Source organism: Ambystoma mexicanum, chromosome 1p, assembly GCF_040938575.1.
Source record: "Ambystoma mexicanum isolate Mex_15411 chromosome 1p, UKY_AmexF1_1, whole genome shotgun sequence".
Lineage (NCBI taxonomy): Eukaryota > Metazoa > Chordata > Amphibia > Caudata > Ambystomatidae > Ambystoma > Ambystoma mexicanum.
Window position 1 is genome coordinate 1,154,368,303 of NC_090921.1, and position 23,785 is coordinate 1,154,392,087.

At 46.9% G+C, this 23,785-nt stretch overlaps 1 protein-coding gene across 1 annotated transcript in view; it reads left to right on the forward strand.

Annotated features, from left to right (window-relative positions):
- Window positions 1-23,785, forward strand: part of LOC138450306 (B-cell receptor CD22-like) — a 437,337-nt gene that overhangs the window by 232,401 nt on the left and 181,151 nt on the right. Inside the window, exon 4 of the mRNA XM_069604830.1 lies at window positions 18,622-18,915. Within this exon, the coding sequence (XP_069460931.1) occupies window positions 18,622-18,915 (294 nt within the window). The remainder of the gene's footprint in view (window positions 1-18,621; window positions 18,916-23,785) is intronic.

The window sequence follows — 23,785 nt, forward strand, 5'->3', positions numbered from 1 at the left end:
ATATTTTTATTTTATATATAAACCAAACGACAATACAGCAGAACATAAATAAACACATATAACAACAAAAAGCACTGCAATCCCCATCCCTCCCCCCTATGAGCCTGTATGGTGTCCGCCACCGGCATCCGCTGTGAACGGAGGGGCGTCATCGCTCTCAGATTCAATTGGAGCCGACCCCGTTCCAAACAGTTCGGCTATCATCAATTTCCATGCCGCGAGGGAGCACATTTCCTCCTCCTCCCCTGCAATACTGGTATCCCGCCACACCGCCGTCTCGGCCTCCGCCCATTTTTGGAGATCCCTCCACCAGACCTCCACTCGTGGCTTATGACACTCCTTCCATCCCATTGCAATCCTACGTTTAGCAAGCACATAGCCAGATCTTTCAATTTCTCAACATGTCTGAGTTTACGCGCTCTGGGATATCCCCCCAGCAAGCAGGCCCAGGCTGAATCCACTTTGAGCGTGATACCCTTCCCTGCCAGTTTCTGCGCCACTTCACCCCAGTAGCCTGCAATTACTGGGCACGCCCAGAACATGTGTATCATGTCTGCATTCTCCTCGTCACACTTGGGGCACGCCTGGCGTCCAACATCCAGAAATTTGGATATTCTCAAGGGGGTCATGTATGCCCTGTGCGTTATATAAAGCTGTATTTGCTTAAACCTGGCGTTCCTCGATACTTTTTTATGATACCCAAGGCACGCTCCCACAACCCATCTGCCATCGGGGCCCCCATCTCCATTTCCCATTCCAGTCTCAAGTGCACTAAATCACTCCCAACCTTTGTCATCAACATCTCATACAACCTAGAGACCTCATGCCCGCCCTCCGATGTGTCGTATAGTATCTCCACCGTGGCGTCCGGTTCATCGGCCAGGGTAGTTTCAGGCCACCTATTCCGGATCTCCTGCACTATCCTGTGATATGTCACATATTGACCCCTGTGCAATCCCGACCTTGCCTCTAGTTCTTCGAACTCCATGATGGTCCCATCCTGCCAAATATCTCCCATGGTGACCAACCCCACTGACTCCCAGTATGTCCGGATGATTGCTCTGAGCTGCCCGTCTCCCTTCGCCAGTGTGACCAATGGGAACTGCGACACACACGGCAAAGGGTTACCCATCATCCGGCAGGCCCGTCTCCACATGTTCCGTCCCAAAGCTAGCATTCCAGGCCGCTCCCTCATGCATGCATTAGTCACCCAGATCACCTCTCGCAGATAAAAAGGGGAACAATCCCTCCCAAACAGCCTGTGTTCAGGGGTCTCGTCGTCAGAGAGCCACCTGGACACATATTGCAGCTGCGCTGCCACATAATATGCCTCAAAGTTCGGCAGTTTAACTCCGCCCTTCTCGTAGAAGTTCTGCAGCTTCCACAGTGCGACTCTGTTACGCGTGCCGTGCCACAGGAATTCCCTGCAAACACCATGTAGCCTCACAAAAAACTTCTTAGGAATCATGTAAGGGATGTTGTTAAAATAAGGCAAAAGCCTGGGCAGTACCACCATTTTCAGCATAGCTCCCCGGCCCATCATCGCTAATGGCAATCTTTCCCAGAACCTCATGCATTTCTCGATCTTCCCCACAGCAAGTTCAGTGTTGTGCTTGTGCTCTTCCTCAGTCGTGTGATACACGTCAATTCCCAAGTATCGAAAGGAACTCGTCGCCCACGGGATCTGCAACACTGGCAACCTCTCCACCGGAGTCCCCACATAGCCTCCCAGCAGAAATAGAGTGGATTTCTGGGGGTTTACCGCTATACCGGACAACCAGGCATACCTCCCCATCACCTCTAAAACATACTGCAAATTTTCTTCTGGGTATCTTAGGTATAGCAGCATATCATCTGCATACAGGGATATAAGGTGACACTCTCCTCCTACTTCGATGCCGACCGGGTCATATTGCTGCCGGAGGTAAATTGCCAAGGGTTCTAGGGCCAGGATGTACAACATTGGGGACCAGGGACTCCCCTGCCTAGTGCCTCTGCCCAACTGCCATCTCTCTGACACCACTGCACCCGTGCGGACCCTGGCCAGTGGTGCACTGTATAGCATCTCAGCCCACCTAACGTAACCTGGTCCCATCCCGTACCATCTCAGAGCCGCCAGCAGCCAAGGCCACCGAACAGAGTCGAACGCTTTAACCGCGTCCAATGCCACTATCGCCATTTCGCCGTCATCACTACATCCCAATTCGACCACCCTGTGGAGGCGTCTGTGGTTGTGAGTAATGTTCCTGTTAGGGACATAGCCCGTCTGGTCAGGGTGGATCAACTTACTGATCACTCTACGCATTCTAGTAGCCAGGACAGCTGTCAGGATCTTGCTATCCTGGTTCAGCATCGACAGGGGCCTGTAGGAGCCACAATCATGTCCCGGTTTATTTGGCTTGGGGAGCGGTATTATAATCGCCTCCCTAAGTGACTCCGGTAGCCGTCCCACCTCGTACGCTTCGTTGAGCATTTCCAGCATGGGCGGGAGCACTTCCTCCGCATATACTTTATAAAATTCACTGGGGAACCCATCCGCCCCTGGGGCCTTGCTAGTGGGCAACTGCCTCACAATCTCCTTCAACTCTTCCAGGGTGATCGGAGCATCCAGCGCCTCTCGCTCCTCATCACTGACCCTGGGCAAGCCTACATCTTCCAGCACTTCGTCTATCTCCTCCTGGCTGCCCCCCTCACAATCTTCGTATAAGACCTTATAGTATTCTACGAATGCCCTGTTTACGCCTTCCTGGGTGTCCACCACCTCACCCTCTTCATTGATTACCAATCTGATCGGGGATCGTGGGGTCTCGCTCTTGTACAGCCAAGCTAGGAGTCGGCCCGTTTTATCTCCCCCCGCATGCAGTCTCTCAATATACTTTCTATAGTTCAGATTACAGAGCCTATCCCAATGTTCCGCACACTTCTGTTGCAATTTGGAGACCGCCTCCGCATCTATCCCACCACCTTCCAGCTCCTCCTCCAGCTCAGTCTCAGCTCTATGCAGATCCGCCAGGACTCCCCCCATCAATCCCTTAGACTTCGCAATGGCGATCCCCCGCATTACGACCTTAAAGGCCTCCAATAAGGTGCCAGCCGACTTAACGCTCCCTGTATTCACCTCAAAATAAGCAGTTATCTCTTTCTTCATATCCTCTCTGAAGGCAGGGTCCTTGAGCGCCTCCGCCCTGAGGCGCCATGTTGGTATACGCGCTCGTGGGGAATACAGCTGCCATCGCATGACCAGGGGCGAGTGGTCAGAGAGGACTCTCGCCCTGTAGTCTATATGGTCGCACTCCGCGACTATGTCTGGCGTGGCGAATAAGTAATCAAGCCTCGTGTGCAGTAGATGTGGGGCCGAATAATGCGAGTATTGCCTCCTGCCCGGGTGTTTCGCTCTCCACACATCTACCAGGCCAAAATCCGCCAGCAGCGTCTGCAATACCTTAGCCGCCGGACTGGGCTTAGCCATCTTGTCATCTGACCTATCCTCCCTGGGATTCAACACGCAATTAAAGTCGCCACCCCATATCACCGTACCCCCCATCCCGACACTGAGCTTGGTGCACAGCGTCCTAAAATATGTCGCCATGTCCTGGTTAGGCGCATATGTGTTTACAATGCACACTACTTTGTTCTCTACCAGCCCCCTCACCATAACCAACCTCCCATCCTCCTCCACTACCTCCTCAATTAGCTTAAATGGGACGTGTGGCGCCACCCACACCAGCACTCCTCTGGCATAGGCGGAGTACGTTGATCCTACCACTGTCCCCTTCCACTTCCTCCCTACCAGGTCCAGTTTCTCTCGCTTTAGATGTGTCTCCTGTAGCAGGACTACGTCTATCTTCTGCCTCTTAAGATACAACATGACTTTATTTCGCTTAAGATAACTGTTAAGCCCTCTAACGTTCCACGTTAATATCCTGAGGTCTCCCATGGCCTATCAGTAGTTTCCTCCCCCCCATCCGAGGCAATCCCTCCCCACTTTGCGGACACCCAATCCCGATTTCACCCCCAGGCTCATACAAAAACTAAAACACCCCCCCAAACCCCTACCCCAAACAACTGCCCAGCTCCATCCCTGGATCTCAGGCATCCCTGTGTTCGGTCCTCCTTGGGAAACCCAAATAGAGAACCCGACAGGGTGTCACCCCACTAACAGTGACTAAACTAAACACAAAAACGGGGCATAAAGAGCGGCCTCTGGAGGCTCCTTTCCTTCGCAACCATGTCCGTGCTCACGGACCATGTTTCATAACCACTGACGCGCGCATGTTCTCCAGCGAGTTCAATGACTATATTCAAGTCCCAATGTTCGTGACCCGACCGGGCCTACAGCGTTACTTATCTCGTCTTTTATTTTCCACCAGCCGTCTGAACATCTGGTTCCTGAGGGCAGTTTTGTGCATCCAGCCACTCCATGGCATCCTCCGGAGTGACAAAGAACAGCAACTTGGTCTGAAAGAAAACCTTCAGTTTGGCCGGGTAGAGCAACATGTATTTAAACCCCGCTTCCCGCAATCTCCTCTTCACCGATCCAAAGTTCATACGACTGCGCTGTACCTGCAGGGTATAATCGGGATAGGCAGTTATGTTCGCCGCTCCTCGTTGTATTGTGCCTCCCTTGCGGAAGTGTTCAAGGATCCTTTCTCGGTCCCGGTAATTAAGGATCTTGGCTATCACCGGCCTGGGCGAGTTTCCCGGCGGTGGCTTCCTAGTCAAGGCCCTGTGCGCTCTCTCCACCGCAAAACCCTGCGACAGGGTGCCTCCCGTGATCTCCTGCAGTAGCATGTTCTCGATAAATTCCGTTGGATTATGGCCCTCAGTTCCCTCCGGCAGGCCCACGATACGGATGTTGTTCCTCCGGGCGCATCCTTCTGCCTCCTCCGCCCTACTCTCCAAATTGCCCACATGTTGCACCAGGGCATGGAGTTCACGCTTATGCACAGCGCAGTCCGCCGCGGTAGGGCCCATTTCTTTTTCCAAAGTCTCCGTGCGCTCTGCCAGAGTACGCACGTCCTGCCTTAGGAGGTTCACGTCCTCCTGCACCGCCCCAACCTGGAGTTCCATTGCGGTCTTCAGTTCAGCCACAGCGAGCTGGAGCTTAGTCTCCCAGGTCGCTTTCAGGTCTGCGATCGCAGCTAGGACCTCCTGGTTCGCACCCCCGGCGGCCATTTCCTTAGCCTGAGTTTTATCTTTGCTTTTGGCTCCGTCTGGGCCGGGAGGCGTCTTAGCGTATTCGTCGAGCGGGGGTTGTTTGTTCTTCGCTCTCAGGAGCTTATTAGACATGTCTCCCGTCCTTCTATCCCCGTTCGGATCTGGGGCAGGGTGTCACAGTGCGCTCTTCGGGTGTCCCATCGCTATCGCCACATCTCCGACACAAAGTTCCTTTGTCCTCCGGCTCCCCCGGTCATCTTGTCTACTACCTAGCTAGGCCAGGTCGCGTCTCACCCTTTGAAGCGCACTTTAGGCCATGAAGAGTCAGGGGCACAGTTTCAGGTCACACCGCACGCTCCCCTGCTATCCGCTCGTCCGGTTACAAAGTACCTTCGGCCAGGCCCTGCTCCCTTCCCAGGTCCACGCCGTCGGCCTCGCGGGACCGGGTGTCCTTAATGACCACGATGCACCCGAGTCATGCTCCTTCACCACCACCACGCTCCAGTGCGATCGTCAGGCGCCCAGATCAATCACTCCTTTGTTCCTTCGTTAAGCGGCGGCGGCCATTTTCTCGTTCATCGCACTCTCGCCTCCAAGTCTTCTCTTAGCTTCTTTTTGCGCTTTCACGGTGCAGGCCCGTATCGAAACGTGTCCACACGTTCACCTGAGATTCATGTACGCAGTCATATCAGTCTCAGCCAAAATACATCGGTCCTTGCACGGTTTTCAGTCGGATAATGTACGGATCTTCGGGAGCCCCCGTACAGACACGTCCTTTCACATGGCTTCCTAGCCACGCCCCATTATTCTGACAGTACATAAAAGTACCCAAGCAGAAATTGGCACAGTGGGCATTTCGGTGGGGATGAAAAAATACACCACATTCATCAGTTAACGATTTTCTCTGTTCAGCCCCTCGAGGAAATTAGAGTAACAAGTAGATATTTACAAGGTGCACACATACCCTGTTTTTAGAGAACTTGGAATTATTTAATCCGTCAAGCTGGGTTATCAGGGCCAGAGAGGGTGACCACGGGGCAGTCCCAACAGGCTAGTGAACCCATGGACAGGTGTGCTTACCAGAAAGTGCATAGACCTGACAGAAGTGAACGCACTGTGCATACATGCAATTAGCAAATAGTAGGCTGTAACGGGCCAAGAAGAAGAACGGGGGTCCAGAAAGTGCAACCGAGCAAGAAAAAAAGTTAGCTTGTGCGGAGAAAGCAAAGAACGGAAAGATTCAAGAACTGCTTACCTTAATGCGGTATCACAATATGAATGACTAATGGTCTGCCAAAAAGTGTGACCAACTATAAGGTTGAATAGGTGGAAGAGGGTTCAACCACCAAATATGGTGTCTAATTTAAAGATGAGCAAACAAACTGCAATTGCCCATCTGTAGTCCGATCCAGCTGGTACCAAAGGGAAAAGAAAAGAGAAAAAGTCAGAAAAGAGGGCTCAATTGAAATACAAGAAGAGATTTGTAAGAAGTTGCGGAACAACAATTCAGAGCAGCTTAACTAAACGGTGTCTAGATGCATGTAAGCATTGTGTGCCTCAAAGATTGGGAAGAAACATGCCAGTGAGCACAGGTCAAGGCAACTCAGTAGGAACAAGTGGCGTGAAACTAAAAGGAGCAAGAAAAAACACAGCAACTAAATGTAACGCCACATAGTGAAAAAATTGCTATGTGGCACTAATAAGTAAATGATGGCAGACGGAGACCCATATCCGAATGAAGATAAAAACTAACACAGGGCACGTTTTTTTACTTATTTTGCTTTTTGTCCAACTGAGGAAAAAAGCCAATGCAGGGAGAGTTTTTAACTTTTTTACTTTTGTCCCCCTAATCTTACCTGTGAGCGTGCGCAGTCCTGAAATGTAGACTAGCACCTGGGTAGAGTGTCCCGTTTGTGGTCGCTGGGACTCAGGAAGCTAAAACAGATCAGCTGTGTGGTAAACGCATATACGTACGTCGCGTGATCCAGCGATTGCAGTCACCGAGCCTCATATGGATAAAAAAAGAGGATTGCGATCTAGAAACTAACTTTCCAGCGTGAATCCAATGGTTGCATTCACAGGGCCTCCTATCGAAAAAGAAAGAAGGTTACGATGTGGACACTTACTCTGCATATGCATGATTGCCTGTAAATAGGCACGAGAGCTAATTCAGATTTTCAACACATTCGTTACAGAAAGTCATGATTCTATTAAAGAAACGGAGGCGAAGGATTATGCTTTCTCTACATCTTTACTGTTCAGCAGCAAAGAAAAACCAAATACCAAAGAACATGAGAATACAAAACTAGTAAAAAACTACAATAACCATGTGTTTTCCTGAGTTTTTGTAGACCATTGCTATTGGTCCTCGAATTGACCATGTGATAAGTCTCTAACCAATAAACAAGTCCTCAGTGTATAAAACCTCCTGTCCTCTTTCCATTCCTCCTCTTTCTTTGTCCATGCGAGGTTGCGTCCAGTTCGTCTTTGAAATTCCATCCATTCCATTCGCATCCTAGATCAAATCCCGGATTGCTTGCTGTCTGTCGCCATCCCTATAGACACATAAAATCAGAGAGGTGACTATAGACCAAAAAAAGGGTGGGACAATCGTAATTTCAACTACACAGCAATTAATTTCTCCATTGAGCATTTACAATATTATTGCATATAGTATACATCATGTATGTCTCATTAAACATAATAAATATCAACCTTACATAATTTATAATACTTTACATTCTTACGATTGATCGGGTGGGATAATCCTTCGCCTCCGTGTCTTTAATAGAATTATGACTTTCTGTAACAAATGTGTTTAAAATCTGAATTCTATGTCAAGACTGGAGGCTCGGATTATGCTTGTTCAAAGCTTACTCACCACTAACGATGTCGCACTTTCCATAGGTTTAAAATAGAAAGTTTAAAAGTCGATTCATTCGACCAATCTGCAGACCTCATAATGTCCTCTACTCTGGCTCCTACGTTATACGCTTTGGTAGCCATCGCTCCTCTAGTTGAGTGGGCGCCATATCTCTCAATATCAATGCCCGCTTGTACCATCACCCATCTAAGCCATCTGGCTATGGTGGCCGGTGTAACCGCTTTAAATGGTTTACAAATTGCTATTAATAATTGTGACACTCCCAGGGGCCTTACTTCCCTCGTCATATCCTCATATGCTGCTAAACATCTGACTGGACATAATTTCAGTTGAGTTGGGAAAGCCTCATAGGAAATAGATCTCAAACCTCTTTTGGTCCTTCTTTTTATGAGAAAAGTCACTCAGTTTGGAGATATACTTTTCCTGTTAATCTCCAGTGCTCTAACATCAGAGGATCTCTTACATGCTAAGAGACATAAGAGCATGGATAACTTGCCTGAAATCGCTTTCCGTGTCAAGTCTTGATTATCTGGCCATGATAAAAATAATCTCAAAACTTTGTCTACATCCCATAATTGATTATACTTTTCGCTAGGGGGTCTGAGCTTCTTTACTCCCCTCAGAAGTCTACAGATTAATGGATGTTCCCCAATCGCTAAGCCCTCTACTCTAGGGTGCCCTGCAGATATCGGAGACCTGGCTGTGTTGATAGTTCTGTACGCCTTTCCTTGAGCTGCCATCTGAGCTAAAAAATTAGCTACATGAACTACATCCGTTGCATCGGGATGGATATTCCTTTCCAAACACCAGCTACTCCATCTATCCCATGCTGATCTATAAGCCTTGTGTGTCCCTGGGGCCCAGGATTTGCTAATGATGTTTTCAGCCTCATTCGATAGTCCTGGCCTAACCCAAGATCTCCTGAAATCACCCACACTAATAGATTGAGTCCTCCTGACCACACTAGTGGGTGACTGAGATCTCTGGGATTTCGAATGATGAATTCTGTGTTTGGTAAAGCCACTGGGTTGTGATGAGTTAATTCCAGCAGGCTGGGAAACCACACCTGCCCCTTCCAGTACGGCATAACTAGGATTAGGGATGCTCTCTGGCGTCTCACCTGGGCTAGCGTCCTCGCTATCATGGAGAAAGGAGGGAACGCATAGTTCGTCTGTTGGCCCCATGATTGCAGGAATGCATCTGTCGCCTCTGCTTCTGGATCCGGTCTCCAGCTGAAGAACCGGGGTAGTTGCTTGTTTAATCTCGATGCAAATAGGTCGATCTGGCATAGACCCCATCGAGACATCAGTTCCTGAAACACTACCTCGTCCAGCTTACAATCGCTGGCGTCTCTGAGGTATCTGGAGTTCCAATTGGCCACTTCGTTCTGCTGGCCCGGCAGATATTACGCCGTCAATGAGACTCTTCTCTCCAGACAGAGTTCCCAGAAATCCTTTGCCAGTTCTGCTAGTAACCTGGATCTTGTCCCTCCCAGTCTGTTGATGTACCTGACTGCCGAGACATTGTCCATTTTTAGCAGAACGCAGCATTGAGCCCTCTCCTGGGTCCAGAATTTCACTGCAAAGGACCCTGCTAGCAACTCCAGGCAGTTGATATGGATTCTCGTCTCTTGATCCGACCACCTGCCCCCTGTCGACAGGTTTCCACATCGGGCTCCCCAGCCCCATCTGCTGGCGTCGGATTCGATAATCATGTCCGGGGAGGAACCAAATATCGCTCTCCCGTTCCATGCATCCATACGAATGAGCCACCATTCGAACTCTTCCCTCACCTCTTGTGAAATAGTCACCTTTGACTCGTAGGAAGCGCCCCTCCTGAGGTGATGGATTTTCAGCCTCTGGAGTGCCCTGTAACGAAGAGGTCCTGGGAATATTGCTTGGATTGATGCCGCTAGGCGGCCACTAGTCTCGCAATGTCCCTCAACGACAGTTCTCCCTTCGCTAGTGTGTGTCTCAGCTGTTTTTTGATATCGTTCACCTTGTGAATGGGTAGACTGAGCGTTCCCTGAATTGAGTCCACTATGAAACCCAGGAATTCCATTTATTGTACTGGTACTATACTGGATTTCTCCCAATTTATTAGAAAACCCAGACTCTCTAACAAATCTATTGTTATCTGTACTTGCACTATCAGCGTCTCCTTCTCTTGGCACATCAGACATATGTTGTCTAGATATATTATAAGTCTTATCCCTTGAGCCCGGAGATGTGATACCACTGGTTTCATCATCTTGGTGAAACACCATGGTGCCGATGCTAGGCCGAAGGGTAGGCATCGAAATTCCCATGTTGTTTCCTCCCAGATGAATCTCAGAAATCTGCAGTGCTCTTCTGCTATGGGAATAGTCCAGTATGCATCTTTCAAATCTATCCTGGCTAGCCAGTCTCCCTGCATTAGGGTATCTCCTAACAGGTGTATCCCTTCTATCTTGAAGTGTCTGTACACCACGTATCCGTTTAGGCCTCTCAGATTTATGATTGGTCTTGTCTTGTGCTTTCCTTTTACTAGGAACATATTGCTTATGTAACCTCCTGCCTGACCTGATGCGGTTCGTATAGCTCTTTTGCTTTCGAGCCCTGGCAATTCTCTTTCCAGTAAGACTTTGTCTTCCCTGTTCATTTCTAGCCCCTTTGGTGGTTTTCCCTGATGTGGTGTTTCTAGAAAATCTATATAAAAACCTTGAGCGGTCTGTATTACCCAGGAATCTCCCGATATGTTCAACCAATTGTGTAAAAAGTGAGCAGTCCTCCCCCCTACTTCTGGGGTATTTATATGGGTATGTTATTCTCACCTGGGTTATTCTGCTGACGTTCCCCTTGTCACCAGTTTCTGCCTCTTCCTCTACTGCTCGATGGAAAGAAAAGTGTTTGTCTACACTCCTCATGCTCTCGCCATTGAGCTCTGTCCTGAAAGGATTGATTGAATTGGAACCGGCCAGCCGAGCGACCCCTGCCTCTGCTGGCCCTTCCAAAAATTTGCCGCCCGAACACTCTCTTAAGAGAGGCTTGTGCCTTATCCAAGGCTGCATAGGAGTTCACAAATTTGGTTAGCTCCTTGATAAAGGAGTCCCCAAATAATTTCCCTTTCGCTGATGATGCTGATTCCGAGGAGGCCAACTCACTCAACTTTGGGTCGATCTTCACTTACAAAGATCTCCTCCTTTCCGTGGTAATGGCATGATTGGCGTTCCCCAACATGCATATCGCCGTCTGGGCCCACCCGATTAAAATTGACGGGTCTATCGGCGCTACTTTGACTTTAGCCTCCTCTCCTATCTGGAGAATCTTCGTGAGGGGTCCCATCATATGTAACATCTTATCCTGGCATGATCGTCAGGATCTATCCAGACCCTTCCTCGCATCTTTTGTGAATTTGCTCATGAAGGTTATCATCTTCTCATCTATGACGGGTGTATCCGCAGCACCCTCTGGGAAGTGAGGTCTGGAGCATTCCGCCCTCATCTTGCTCCTAGCCTCTTTGGCTAGTGGCGCTCTCAGGCGTTTCATTAGATATGCCGCTATTCTTTTGGGCGGCTCCCATTCAGATGATCTGGGATGAATGAGTGCTTCCGGATCAAAATCACCGTCCTATGCACCATCCTCCTCTGTCTCCTCCCTCTTCCTTTTCTTCGGCGCTTTGTGGCCTTCTCCCTCTGAGGAGGATATAGATAGTATTTCTTCCTCCTCTGAGTATTCCTCCTCCCAGTCGTCCTCTCCCTCATCTGAGGTATTTGAGGATCCTTCTTGTCCCCTGCTAGGCCCCGCTTTTCCTTTCCTCTTCCTTTTACCACCCTTCTTCTTCGGTGGTGTGCCTGGGGGGGTGTGGGCTTCTTCCGCCCCGCGGGCTGCTTTTCTGCCCCCTTTAGATTTTTTCTGTGCCTTAAGGCCCTTGATTTCCTCCAGGCCCTGCTAGAATCTGAGCGAGTCCCCCATCAGCGCTATTTGCTGAGGTCCATGTCCCAATGAAGCCCCCAGGGCTTTATGGAGGACATCAGTCATGTCCGTGTGGCTCCACTTTTGGCTAGCACTAGCCTTCCCCTCATCACTGGAGGAGCTCATGATTCGCAGACTCTGGGGAATTGAAAAATATGTATATAATATATGTACCAGGGATTTGGTTCTTTATATTCCCTCTGTAAAGAGAGCTAATACATACAAATGAAAATGTATATATATTGTATAGATCCCCTGGTTCATAAGTATATGCAAATATAATGCCAATTGACAGGTTTTACATGGGACTGTGCCCGTATTATCGTGCGGTACCTGAGACGGCCTGCAGGGGTGCTGTCGTGTTCCTGACAGGACGCTACGCTCCGATGGAACGATGCGTGCTGAAGTGGAACGAAGATTCTGATAATAATGGGTCTTTCGATCTGAAAGAAATCAGTTTCTTCAATGCGCGTATCACTCGTACGTTCGCAGTGGAATTCGAATGTAGAAAAATGGGGGAGAGAGCGCCCGAACTACGCTGTCTCGTCGCGCTCTCTCTTCCGTGTCGTAGTGCCCTCTGTGTTGGGTCTGTGGAGCTGCGGCCGCCGGTGCACCAGCCCCGTTGTGGCCGCACCTCCCAAGAACCAACTAAGCTAATGCGGATATGCTCCGCCTGTTTAAGCGTGCGCACGTGTGTGCGTGTTAAAGAAAGGATAGTATAATAACGCTATGTAAACACTCTCACGATCACTCGCACCATATAAAGAGTGAATGAAAAAGTACTTAACTTGCTGCCGAGCAGCAAAGAAAAAGGAGGAATGGAAAGACGACAGGAGGTTTTATACATTGAGGACTTGTTTATTGGTTAGAGACTTATCACATAGTCAGTTTGAGGACCAATAGAAATGGACTACAAAAACTCAGGAAAAAACATGGTTATTGTAGTTTTTTACTAGTTTTGTATTCTCATGTTCTTTGGTATTTGGTTTTTCTTTGCTTCTGAACAGTAAAGATGTAGAGAAAGCATAATCCGAGCCTCCGGTCTTGACATAGAATCGAAATGGATTACGTCCTCAGAGCCTCTCCATGAGTGAAAAGAAGGAGGCGGAGGACTAAAGTGGAGCAGAAAAATATTAATGATAAAGAATAGTAAAAAATGTATACAAAAATGTGTGCATGGTATCGCTAGTTACCTGCAAATTGGGCCAGGATCAGAATGCCATCATTCTTACTATCTGGCTATTGTCCATAAAAAATACAGATCAAAGAACTCTAAGTGCCATTGTTCTCACTGTTTGGCAGAGAATCCTTAGTTGCAGGAATATTGGAAAAATGAGAGAGAAGTAATGAGTAAAGTTGTCAATGCTGGCTGGCATGATACTTCAAATACTTTGAGTAAGCCAAAATGATCTTTCCAAGAAGACATGATTATGACGTGGCCTTCAAATAACCGTGATCCTACACTCTATAGACTGTAACCAGTGTGAAAATGAAAAAGGTTCTGCTGAAGAATTCCAGTGCAAAGTACGAGAAAAATTGCCTACCAAATTGGAAGTGCTTCATTAACGCGTCGGTCGATGGTATCTAACCGAAAGATCCAGCAGGCTTCTTTGAATCCCAAGGCTAGATGTGGATTAGTAGCACCCTTGACCACATCTATTATCCACCATGATATGTCTTCGGTGGAGTGGCCCTTTTCCATGTAGTGACTGAAAAGTGGTGAAGTGGTTGAAATGGGAGGGGGTATTGTTGTTATGAATTCTGAGCAATATCACACCATGGTTATGGATTTACTGAATGTACCAGAAAATTACCGCCGACTTCGGAAGTATTCTACTAAATAAATTCAAAACACCATCCAAGAAATTACTATCTATGCACAGGATCGTGGATGGATCTCGGAGAAGGAATTTGAATTCCTTAATATGTCTAAGGGCTCAATACCAAAATGTTATGCCATCCCAAAAATACACAAGGATGATGAAAATCCCCCATGTCTGCCAAGTATTTTGGGGCAGAGTTTGTCAGGCATTTATGTGTGATGGCCAGTGTACGTAGTGTGATTCTATCACAGATGGGAAGCCAATTGGCGTTCTGTCTATGTGTGGAGATGTGACAAGATCTTGGAAGGCTGAAGGCTGCTCTGAGAGAGTTATTCTGGAGTTCCTGGAGTTTCTTTAGGTTGTGTTCAGAAGAGCCCAGGAAGAGAGTGTTGCAGTAGTCGAGTTTGGATAGAGCAAGTGCTCTGGCCAACGTGAGGCAACTACTAGTGGACAGGTAGGCTTTGTAGCTGTAGATCAGTTTGTTGGTGTAGGCCGTGGATGAGGCCACGCTGTTTACCTGTTTTTTCAGCGATAGAGTTGAGTCAAGGTAGACCCCCAGTGTCTTTATTTCTTTGGAGACAGTGATGGTGTTGCCGTCAATGACGAAAGATGAGTAACTAGGGTTGAGTTTATTCAGGCGTGTCTAGGTACCCACTATCATGAGCTCCGTCTTGTCGTTGTTGAGGCATAGATTGTTAGTAGCCATCCAGGCTTGAATCTCGAGGAAGATGGAGTTTAAAAGTTTGGAATCGTGATTGTAACAGCCAGTGAGTGGGATAAGAACTTGAGTGTCATCTGCATAGTTGGTGTTGATGACACCCAAGTTATCCAGGTGGTTGAAGAGGAGCTTTGTAAAAATATTATAGAGGGTGGGTGACACACAGGGCCCTTGTGGGACGCCGCAGAGAATTGGTGTAGGGTCAGCAGAGGCTGAGGGGGAGAAAACTCTGGTTGTTCTGTTGGAGAGGAAGGATTTAACCCAATCGGAAGCATTAGTGGAGAACGCTGATGTTGTGGTTAGGTGTTTGTTGAGGATTTGGTGATCAACAAGCTCGAAGGCAGCAGATAGGTCTAAGAGTAGGAGGATTGCTAGCTTGCCATTGTCTTTTGCCTCATCCATTTGGATCTTTAGATCAAGGAGGGCTGTCTCGGTTCCATGTCTGGGTCGGAAGCCAGACTGTCTAAGTCCGAGGAGTTCATTCTCCTCTAGGTGCTCCTGTATTTGCAGATAGGCCACCTGATCCAGAATTTTTAGGAGGAATGGGACTGTGTTGATAGGCCTGTAATTGGTGGGGATATTGGGATCAAGGTTGTTTTTTTTTTTTTGTAGGGGCATAACCCAAGCTTCCTTCAGGTTGTTGGGTACCTCGTTGGTTGTGAAGGAGTAGTTGCTTAGCGAAGTGATGAAGGGGGCAAGATCTTTGGCACCTTCTTTAATCACGGTGGGAGGGCAGATATCCCCTTGGCAGTGTGAAGGTTTCAAGCTTTTTATAATGTCCTCGACTTCCTTCGGGGTGACTTGAGAGAAGCTGAAAGGGGTGCATGAGTGAGGGGTATTCACAGAGTCAGGGGCCTGCTGTGATACCAAGGAGAGGCTCGCCTTTTTAGCGCTGATCTTATTTTGGAGCAAGGTAATTTTATCTGCAAGTGCTTGCTGAATTTTGGTACACCAAGCTGCATCTTTGATGCTATTTTATGTGGGAGGTGCAGGGGATTCGAGTTCTTTGAGGATGCTGAAGAGTTCCTTGGAGCTGGATTTGGCATTCTGTATTCTGGAATTGTATGTTTCTTTTTTGGCTAGGAGGATGGCCGCTTTGTAGGCGGAGGATGCTGACCTAAATGCAGTTTTGTTGATAATGGAGGGGGATTTGCACCAGGTAGATACAGCAGATCTTTTTATATTTCTGAGAATTTTTAATTCAGGTGTAAACCATTTGTTGAGGTGGGCCAGGGGTTTGGCTTGTTATTGTAAAAGATCTACCAGGTTGGGTGCGTTCAAGTTGCTGAATTTGGCTTTGTTGAGGATGTTGCTGATGAGCGGCTGGAGGCTGTTTATGGAAGTATTCCAACAAGTATTGCCCAAGTATTCCAAAAATTTCTGGATAAGGGGGGGTGCTAATAAGGTTTTAGTTGGCAAGGATCCGGGGATGGAAAATAGGATGAGGTGGTGGTCTGACCGGGCTACAGGTTCATTTTGGGTAATGGATAGGGAGCGGTTCAGGTCAGCGACCCAGTCCAAGGTTCTGCCTTTGGGGTGGGTGGGTGTTGTGATTCTGTGTGTGAAGCCTAGGTTGGAGATCGAGTTGTGCACAGCTAGAGCTTGAGGATCATTGGGGTCAGCAAGGCCAAGGTTCATGTCTCCCAGGACAATGGTTTGGGAGCCAAGTTTAGTGTTAGTGGACAGGAGATTCAGGATGTCCTCCTCAATGGAGAGAGAGTGGACGGGGGGGCCGGTAGATAAGATGCAGCAGTATTGTTTGGGGAGGATAGAGGGTGAGTTTTACTGAAAGGAGTTCTGCAGAAGGGAAGCTGGTGGGTGGTATCGCTCTGAGGGCAAGATGAGTTTTGGCAATGAATGCAACTCCTCCTCCTTTGCCGGACGTTCTGTCTGCCCTAATGATAGTGTAGCCTTCAGGAAGGGCAAGGGAGAGTGCAGGTCCTGTTGCTTGGTGAAGCCAGGTTTCCGTGACTGCTATACTGCTCCGTTTAGTTCCCGTTGTATTTGGAGCTCCTCTTTGTTTTATAATATTGCATGTCTCGTGTTGTCATGGATAAAGCATTTTCCCCTCAATCCAGAATCACGTGTGGTGTGCCACAGGGTGCCTGTTTGTCACCCTCTTGTTCAATGTATATATACGCTCATTGTGTGAGATATTGGAGGACTCTGGGATTGCATTTGCAATCTATGCTGATGACACTCAGCTCCTCAAAGAACTAACAGGCAACTATCTACTTGATCTAGATAAAGTACAGAATGTTTATAGTATGATTTAAAATTGGATGACTACCAACTGGCTATGTTTGAACAGCTCAAAGACAGAGTTTTTAATCTTTGGCTCTTCCCAGGCCCACGAAAAGTTAGACCACCTTTTTCCAGCTTTCGTATCAAAGAAAATGAGATTAAAGTGCAAGATATGGTTAAAACTCTTGGTGTCTTTTTCGAGGCATTTTTGGGAGCTGATGCTCAAGTAGACAGTGTTGTGAAAAAATCTCATTATCACTTGCAGCTGTTGAGGCTTGTAAGATCCTTTGTTTCCCGTAAAAATTGCAAAACTCTTGTAAGGGCAGTAATCATTCCTAGACTGGATTACTGCAACGTTATTCTCTGCGGTGCCAGTAAAAAGTATCTACACAAAGTTCAGGTTCTCCAAAACGATGTGGTTTGTATCATAAAGAATGTCCCTAAAAGAGAGCATGTTTCATGCTTCATGAAGGATCTTCACTGGCTCACGATTCCAGCCAGAATCTTGTTTAAATTGAACACCCTAGTGCATAGGTGTGTTTTTGGTCTCGCCCCACGCTACGTGAAAGAGTGTGTAAAGCTGCAACAATCCCCACGCTCAACCAGATCTGCAAGAACCTCCAGGCTGATCTGTCCCAGAGTCAAATGAACAAGGGGCGGGGGGCGTTCGTTCCCTGTGCATGCAGCCAGGTCTTGCAACTCACTTCCAGCCAATCTTTGGACGGAACAGAGCTTCTCTGTGTTTCGTAAAAGACTGAATACCCTGCTCTTTGCTTAACATATTCCACTTCTTCTGTACGACTCCCTCTCTCTAGGTTGTCCTGTGACATTCTTGTTGTCTGCCGTGTCTATGTCCGCGCTTTGATGCCTATGGGCTTAAGCGCTATTTACATTTGTAAACATAAACATTAACCCTACTACCATTACAATAATTTATGGTTTTGCAAGGGATATTTTGTAGCATAGGGCAAGATGTTCCCAGAAGATGGACAAGGTTAGGGCAGTTTGATATCTAAGTCTCAGTAGTAATTTCCAGACTGCAAAGGCAATGTTCAATGTTGATGTAGTCATGGAAATTGTCCATATCTGCTGTAGTATGTGTATGGATTGTGCGCAGAGGTGTGCAAGCCCATTCCTGGGAGCATTTGAAGCCAGGCATGTGCTTGGGTCTAGATTCCAGCACTTAGTTGTTGGTATCAAGGAGTTGGTTGTAGCAATACTGGGATTTACTTCATCCAATACATCAGTGGGTAATGTGTCACAGATTCCGGCAGGAATGAGTGGGGTGGGAGTCTGATATTCGAGGCAAATGTTTCAATATTAGAGGTGCTCTGGGTTACTTAGAGAGAACACAGTGGGTGGTGCATGGGTGAATAATGTGCTGCTGATTCAGTGGGACTATGGCTGAAATAAGCAGCATGATGGATAAGCGCCAGGTGGTCATCCTGGCTTTTCAGCACAGATCAGTGTTTTGAGTGTGATGCCTCAGAGGGCCCATATTTCTAGAAATGTATTGCACATCAAGTGGTACAAACTGGCCTTCACACTCAAATTGCATTAAAAAATGTTAAAAAAGAAGAAAGCCTGGCCGATTGCCATAACAGGATCAAGCGTGGGCCAACTGCCTTAAGTTATACTTTATCCAAAGATATGTACTAACCTCAGGATATTTTGTTCTTAATGCTGGGTATCGGCCCAAATCCAAGATACGGTTAGTACTGATACTGTACCTAAATATGCATCTCAAATGTGATAGATAAGTTGGCCAATTGTGTTCCAATTCATGCTTAAGGGATGACTTTTACTATTGTGTATGAATTTCACCCTTTATGTTTTGAGCAGATATCCCAGTGAAACCAACAGTGAATGCACCGCGTGTGATGACGGAAGGAATGCCGGTGATGATCAATTGCTCTGTGGTGCACACTTGCCCCTTCCACCCACCTACTCTAGCTTGGGACAAAATTAAGCACAACACCAGTATTTACCACGAAGATCTCCTTGACGGCAGATGGAAGACAGTGTTGATGCTAAATTATACTCCCAGAGCAGAGCATCATTTGAAGACTTATTGGTGCTCAGCTACGTACCCAAATGGTAAAATGTCGGAGGCATGGGACGTATTCTTCATTAAATGTGAGTCATACACCACAAAGCCATTACTGATGAATTGTGCCATAACATGGAAAAATCATTGAAGTCACATGGTGAATCTTGGTAAATTTTATAATAATAGAAGCTGGAGTTGCAAGTGCAAAATCTCTTTACAGTTTATTCTCCACTGTCAGCTAACATACATTATTAATGTGTTATGGCAATATCACAATTGGAGGAAAGAGCGGTACAAAGGAAGAAGTGCACACGAGGGAGGGCCCTATAAACAGTGGGGTAGAGAGAGAGAGAGAGAGAGAGAGAGAGAAAGAGATAGAGAGAGAGAGAGAGAGACTAGAAGAAAATACAGATGGGATTTAAGAAAACACCTGAATTGAGACAAACGAGGGGTAGAGTGTGGAACAGATGGAATGAAATTAAAGTAAAATGGATAAAATAGAGATAAATAAAGAAGAAAAGGGAAACACAAAGTGAAGAGATGAAAAATGGCAGGAAGAGCATAAGTAGAAGGAATAGAACTAAGGGAACGGAAACGTTCAAAAGAAGAAAGCAAAGAAAAAATGGGAAAACAGGGAACCCATTTTGGAATGACTGAAAAATTAAAGGGAAAAACAAAGAAAATTAAATGGTGCACGAGAGAGAGCGAACTGGGTAATGTCAAAAGAGATGCATTATGTAGAAGATATTTTCAGAAAATAGGAAATTTAAACAATATAGCAATATAGTGGTGTGACAGAATCACTAAGAAGAGGCCAGGGAATAGGTATTTGGAGATCATGGAGTCCAACGGCCACTACCCACTAGACAATGTTTTCATGGGTGGTGGCATACAGGGGAACCCCCAGGGTAGTTATCCCATTGCTCTGCTCATGTGTAGTGTGCACAACATGGTCCCCTGGCATGATAATACCCCAAAAGCATGGTGTGTAGGGGAACAGAGATCTGTGGATTGAAGGACATGGCCTGTAGAGCGGCAATGAACACACATATTATGATAGAGACACGAGGGGAAGTTGCTCCATCATCCACAGTGACATACTATCAGCAGAACGAATAACTAGCCTATCAAATCATGCATAAAGTGTTATACATCAAAAGTATAGGCATTAGAGAAATCACAAAGGGATTAATAGCAATCGAGTTTAGAGTTTCCCTCCACAAGAAATAAATATTCAAATCAAAGGAGCTATACAAGACAGCACACTCCCCAGAGACATGCTTGATTGTAAAAGGGTTGTTGAAGGAAGCCAGGGCATAATCATAAGTGATCAAGGCCTTGAGGAGATAGACTGAATTCAGGTGGCGCACCTCCCTAGTCCACCATCTAAGACAGAAAGTTAATCCATTAGTACACATTTACGAGATACCATGCAAGAAGTGCTGTCATGGAACGAGACAGCATGTCAAAATAAAATGCAACTTCCAGAAGGTGGACTACATGGAATCCAAAGGAAACCTGATTTTCAAGGAGTCCTGCCATATGGATACAATGGGCCTCATTACGACCCAGGCGGTAAGTTACCGCCTGGGCCGTGACTTTACCACCATGGCGTAAACTACGTTTACGCCATGGTGGTTGGCGGACTTACCGCCCCATTCCGAGTTTGGCGGGGCGGTAAGTCCCCAATCCCCATTTACCCTTCTCCATTCCCATTTTTGCCCCATAGGGCATAATGGGAGTGGGGAAGGCATTAATTACGCCACCGTAAATTACGGTGGCGTAATTAACTCCATGGTCCCTTAGCGCCATGGATTTTAACACCTGCTAAAAGCAGGTGTTAAGCCCGCCATGGCGCTAAGGGACCTCGTACTCAGGCGGTAAGGGTCGGCGCTGTTTACGCCGCCGTAAAACCCTTACCGCCTGAGTCGTAATGAGGCCCAATATCACATGCAAGATTCTCATGTTAAACAATACTTGATAATAAAGACAATAGAGGGCAGCTTAGTGGTGGCCTGAAAGTATGGGTTTCAAAGGCTCTTAAAGCTAAGATCGCAGATACCAACTCATAATCCGGACTTCCAATTACTACAGGTGAAATTCCAAAAAGGTAGGATGTTAATTCTGCTCAATGTTTCTTAAGGGCTCCAACCACTGCAATAGCTCAACATTCTATAAATGAAACCGAATCAGGGTTGGAAAGAATATGTGATTCACTCTTTGGGAATGGGCACTCTAGAATGATTTCCGTTGGGTATTTCAATATGCAGTTCAAACCAATAACAGCTTTACAAAGTATTGTTAATGATGAAGACTTGGCATGGGGTATACCTCTGCCTGTAGTACTTTTTATCCCGACAACAACACCCAATGGGGACAACCTTTGAAGCCATCCTAATGAAATATGGTATATGAGCCTGCAATGGAAGCTTTCCTCAGGATACTCTGGCTTGCCCAACCTTTAGAGCCAGATTGTGTGGGGCCCATATCGACTACATGTTAATTGGCCTGAGGCACTAGAATCTTGTAAAACAGCTAAGGGTTACAGAGAGAATTAAAAGTGACCATGCCCCAGTCACACTATTGCTCATAAGGAGGAAAATGGGCATTGATAAACAAGCAACCAGTATCGACCCAAAAATTGACTATGGTAGAAGTGAGGCTGGATTAGTAGATAACTCATCAAACCTGGATATAGAAACATGTTTACCCAAGGTCTATACCGCAATTATACCTCACCTTTTAGGCTTTGTGAATATTCCCGAATTATTGGGTCATGGTGGCCTGACCTTTTATGATGGTTTAGTGCATATTATCAGCACACATTTTAGAGCGTCCACCACACATTAGACTTGCAAGCAGGATAGAACTCATACAAGGTATGACAGAGACTGCAAAAGAGCAAGGAGCTGCCTCGTGAAGGCCCTTAACACTAATGATAAAAAATTGATAAAACATAGAAGGAAATAATATAAGAATATGATCACTCAAAAAAAGAAGCAATGCATCTATTGTGGGGGCAGCTCATTCAAGCTTTTAATAACAAAAACCAAGTAGGTTTCTGGAAATTAGTGATGCAGGGTTCAGTCGAACTGTCACAGAATGATGAAATAATAATAGGCAAATCCAATTGGTACAATCATTATAAGTATATGTATTGTTGGGATTAAGCAGTAGAATTCCTGTGTGACATACTTGAGTACATAATTGATATGGACGTGGGCTCTAATCAATTTGTATTTCCAGAGGTGGAAGTTAGAAGTGCACTACCAGCCCAGAAAAGCAGCATAGCGCATGGACACGATGGCTTGCTAATTGAGTTTTTCAAGACTTAACTAGTAATTTGGATCCCGTTATTAACTACATTCTTCATTTGTATTACTTTAGAATATGAGTTGCTAAGTTCCTGGCGGCAGCAATAATCGTATCTATTTTCAAATAAGGAGATCGTAATAATACTGCAAACTGCGGACTGATCTGCTTTTTGGAGACATTGGGCCTCATTACGAGTTTGGACGTAGCCCTGCCATTTTTAGCGGCATCACTACCTCCAAACTCGGATCCGGGTCCCGCAAAAGGGGACTTACCGGGCCATTCCGACCTTGCAGGGCCCGGTAATTCCCATTCGCAGGACCCGGACCCGTAACGTCCCCATTCCCATTTGAGCCCCCACAGGGCTCATGGGAATGGGGAGGATGCTAACAACGGCCCCATTAATAACGGGGCCGTTGTTAGCATCATATACTGCTAGCGGGTGCCGCTTTGCACGTCTGGTCTGACCAGGCGTACAGAGCGGGACCCGCTGCAGTGCTCATAATGTGGCAGCCCGGTATGAATGGTGCCGGTCCCTTACCGGCACCGTTTATACTGTGGCCGCCAGGGTCGTAATGAGGCCCATTGTCTAAGGTGCACAGTAAGGTACACTTTGAACGTCTAACCTCTTGGACAGAACATAATAATATCATAAATCATTTCCAAGCAGGCTTCAGGAAAGGTGTGTGGGTCATTGATCAAGTGTTCAGGCTCTTGCTACTATCGATAAATATGTTATCCTGAATGGCGAATCCCTATACGTTCTTTTTGTCGATCTTAAATTACCCTTTGATGGCATAAACTTAAAAAAATGATGGCATACTCTAGAAGAATCACGGATGAGCCCTGAAATCCTAAAAGCCATTATCTTCCTCTAGAAAGGAGGGACCTTCGCTAACATGGCTGCCCTGCGCAGCCTTCACCATCAGCTGTTTCTGTTTCACGGAGGAAGATCGTTGCGACTGGCTGGGCACAACTTCATCAGCCACTTCCATGCAGTGCTGGCAGGCAAGCACCGGCCCTTTCAAAGGGCCACCTGAAAGGGTTTTTGCCCTACCCTATCTGGCCCTGTCTGTGCCTGGGCGGGCAATCTCACAGCGAGAAAAAGGACCATTAGTGCCACAGCGCATTCTCACACAGGGTAAGCTGTTATTTCTCATTGTCCTGATGTCTCGCGAACCCTTGCCCTCATTTGTCCATCAAAACCTTACCTTCACTGACCCTGTTCACCCTCTCTTGGCCATGACCTGGCCATTTTTGTTGCACTGCACCTAACATCCACCTCCAGCCAAGTGCCTCTGCAGCTGCCATCCTTCCACTAACTCTAACTGGCTAGCTGGCTACTTATCTCCAGGGTAGCATACTTCAGGACACCGTTCTCCACTACAGCATGTGTCACGTGTACCTTGCTCTTAAGTACTCAGTTTCTGCCTTCTCTGCTCTGGTCGCTGTCAGCCTGTCTTGCTCTGCCTAAGCGCCTATACTATAATTCTGCACCATTTGAAATGTTCCTCTTGCTGTGCTTTCATCCATGCATAGACTGTTTCTCAGTTTCTTTTGAAATGCCTTGTTTGAAAATCGAATTCAGGTGTACTTTTGTAAGCTTTGGATCCACCATCTTGTGTTGCATCCTGTTTGAAAATC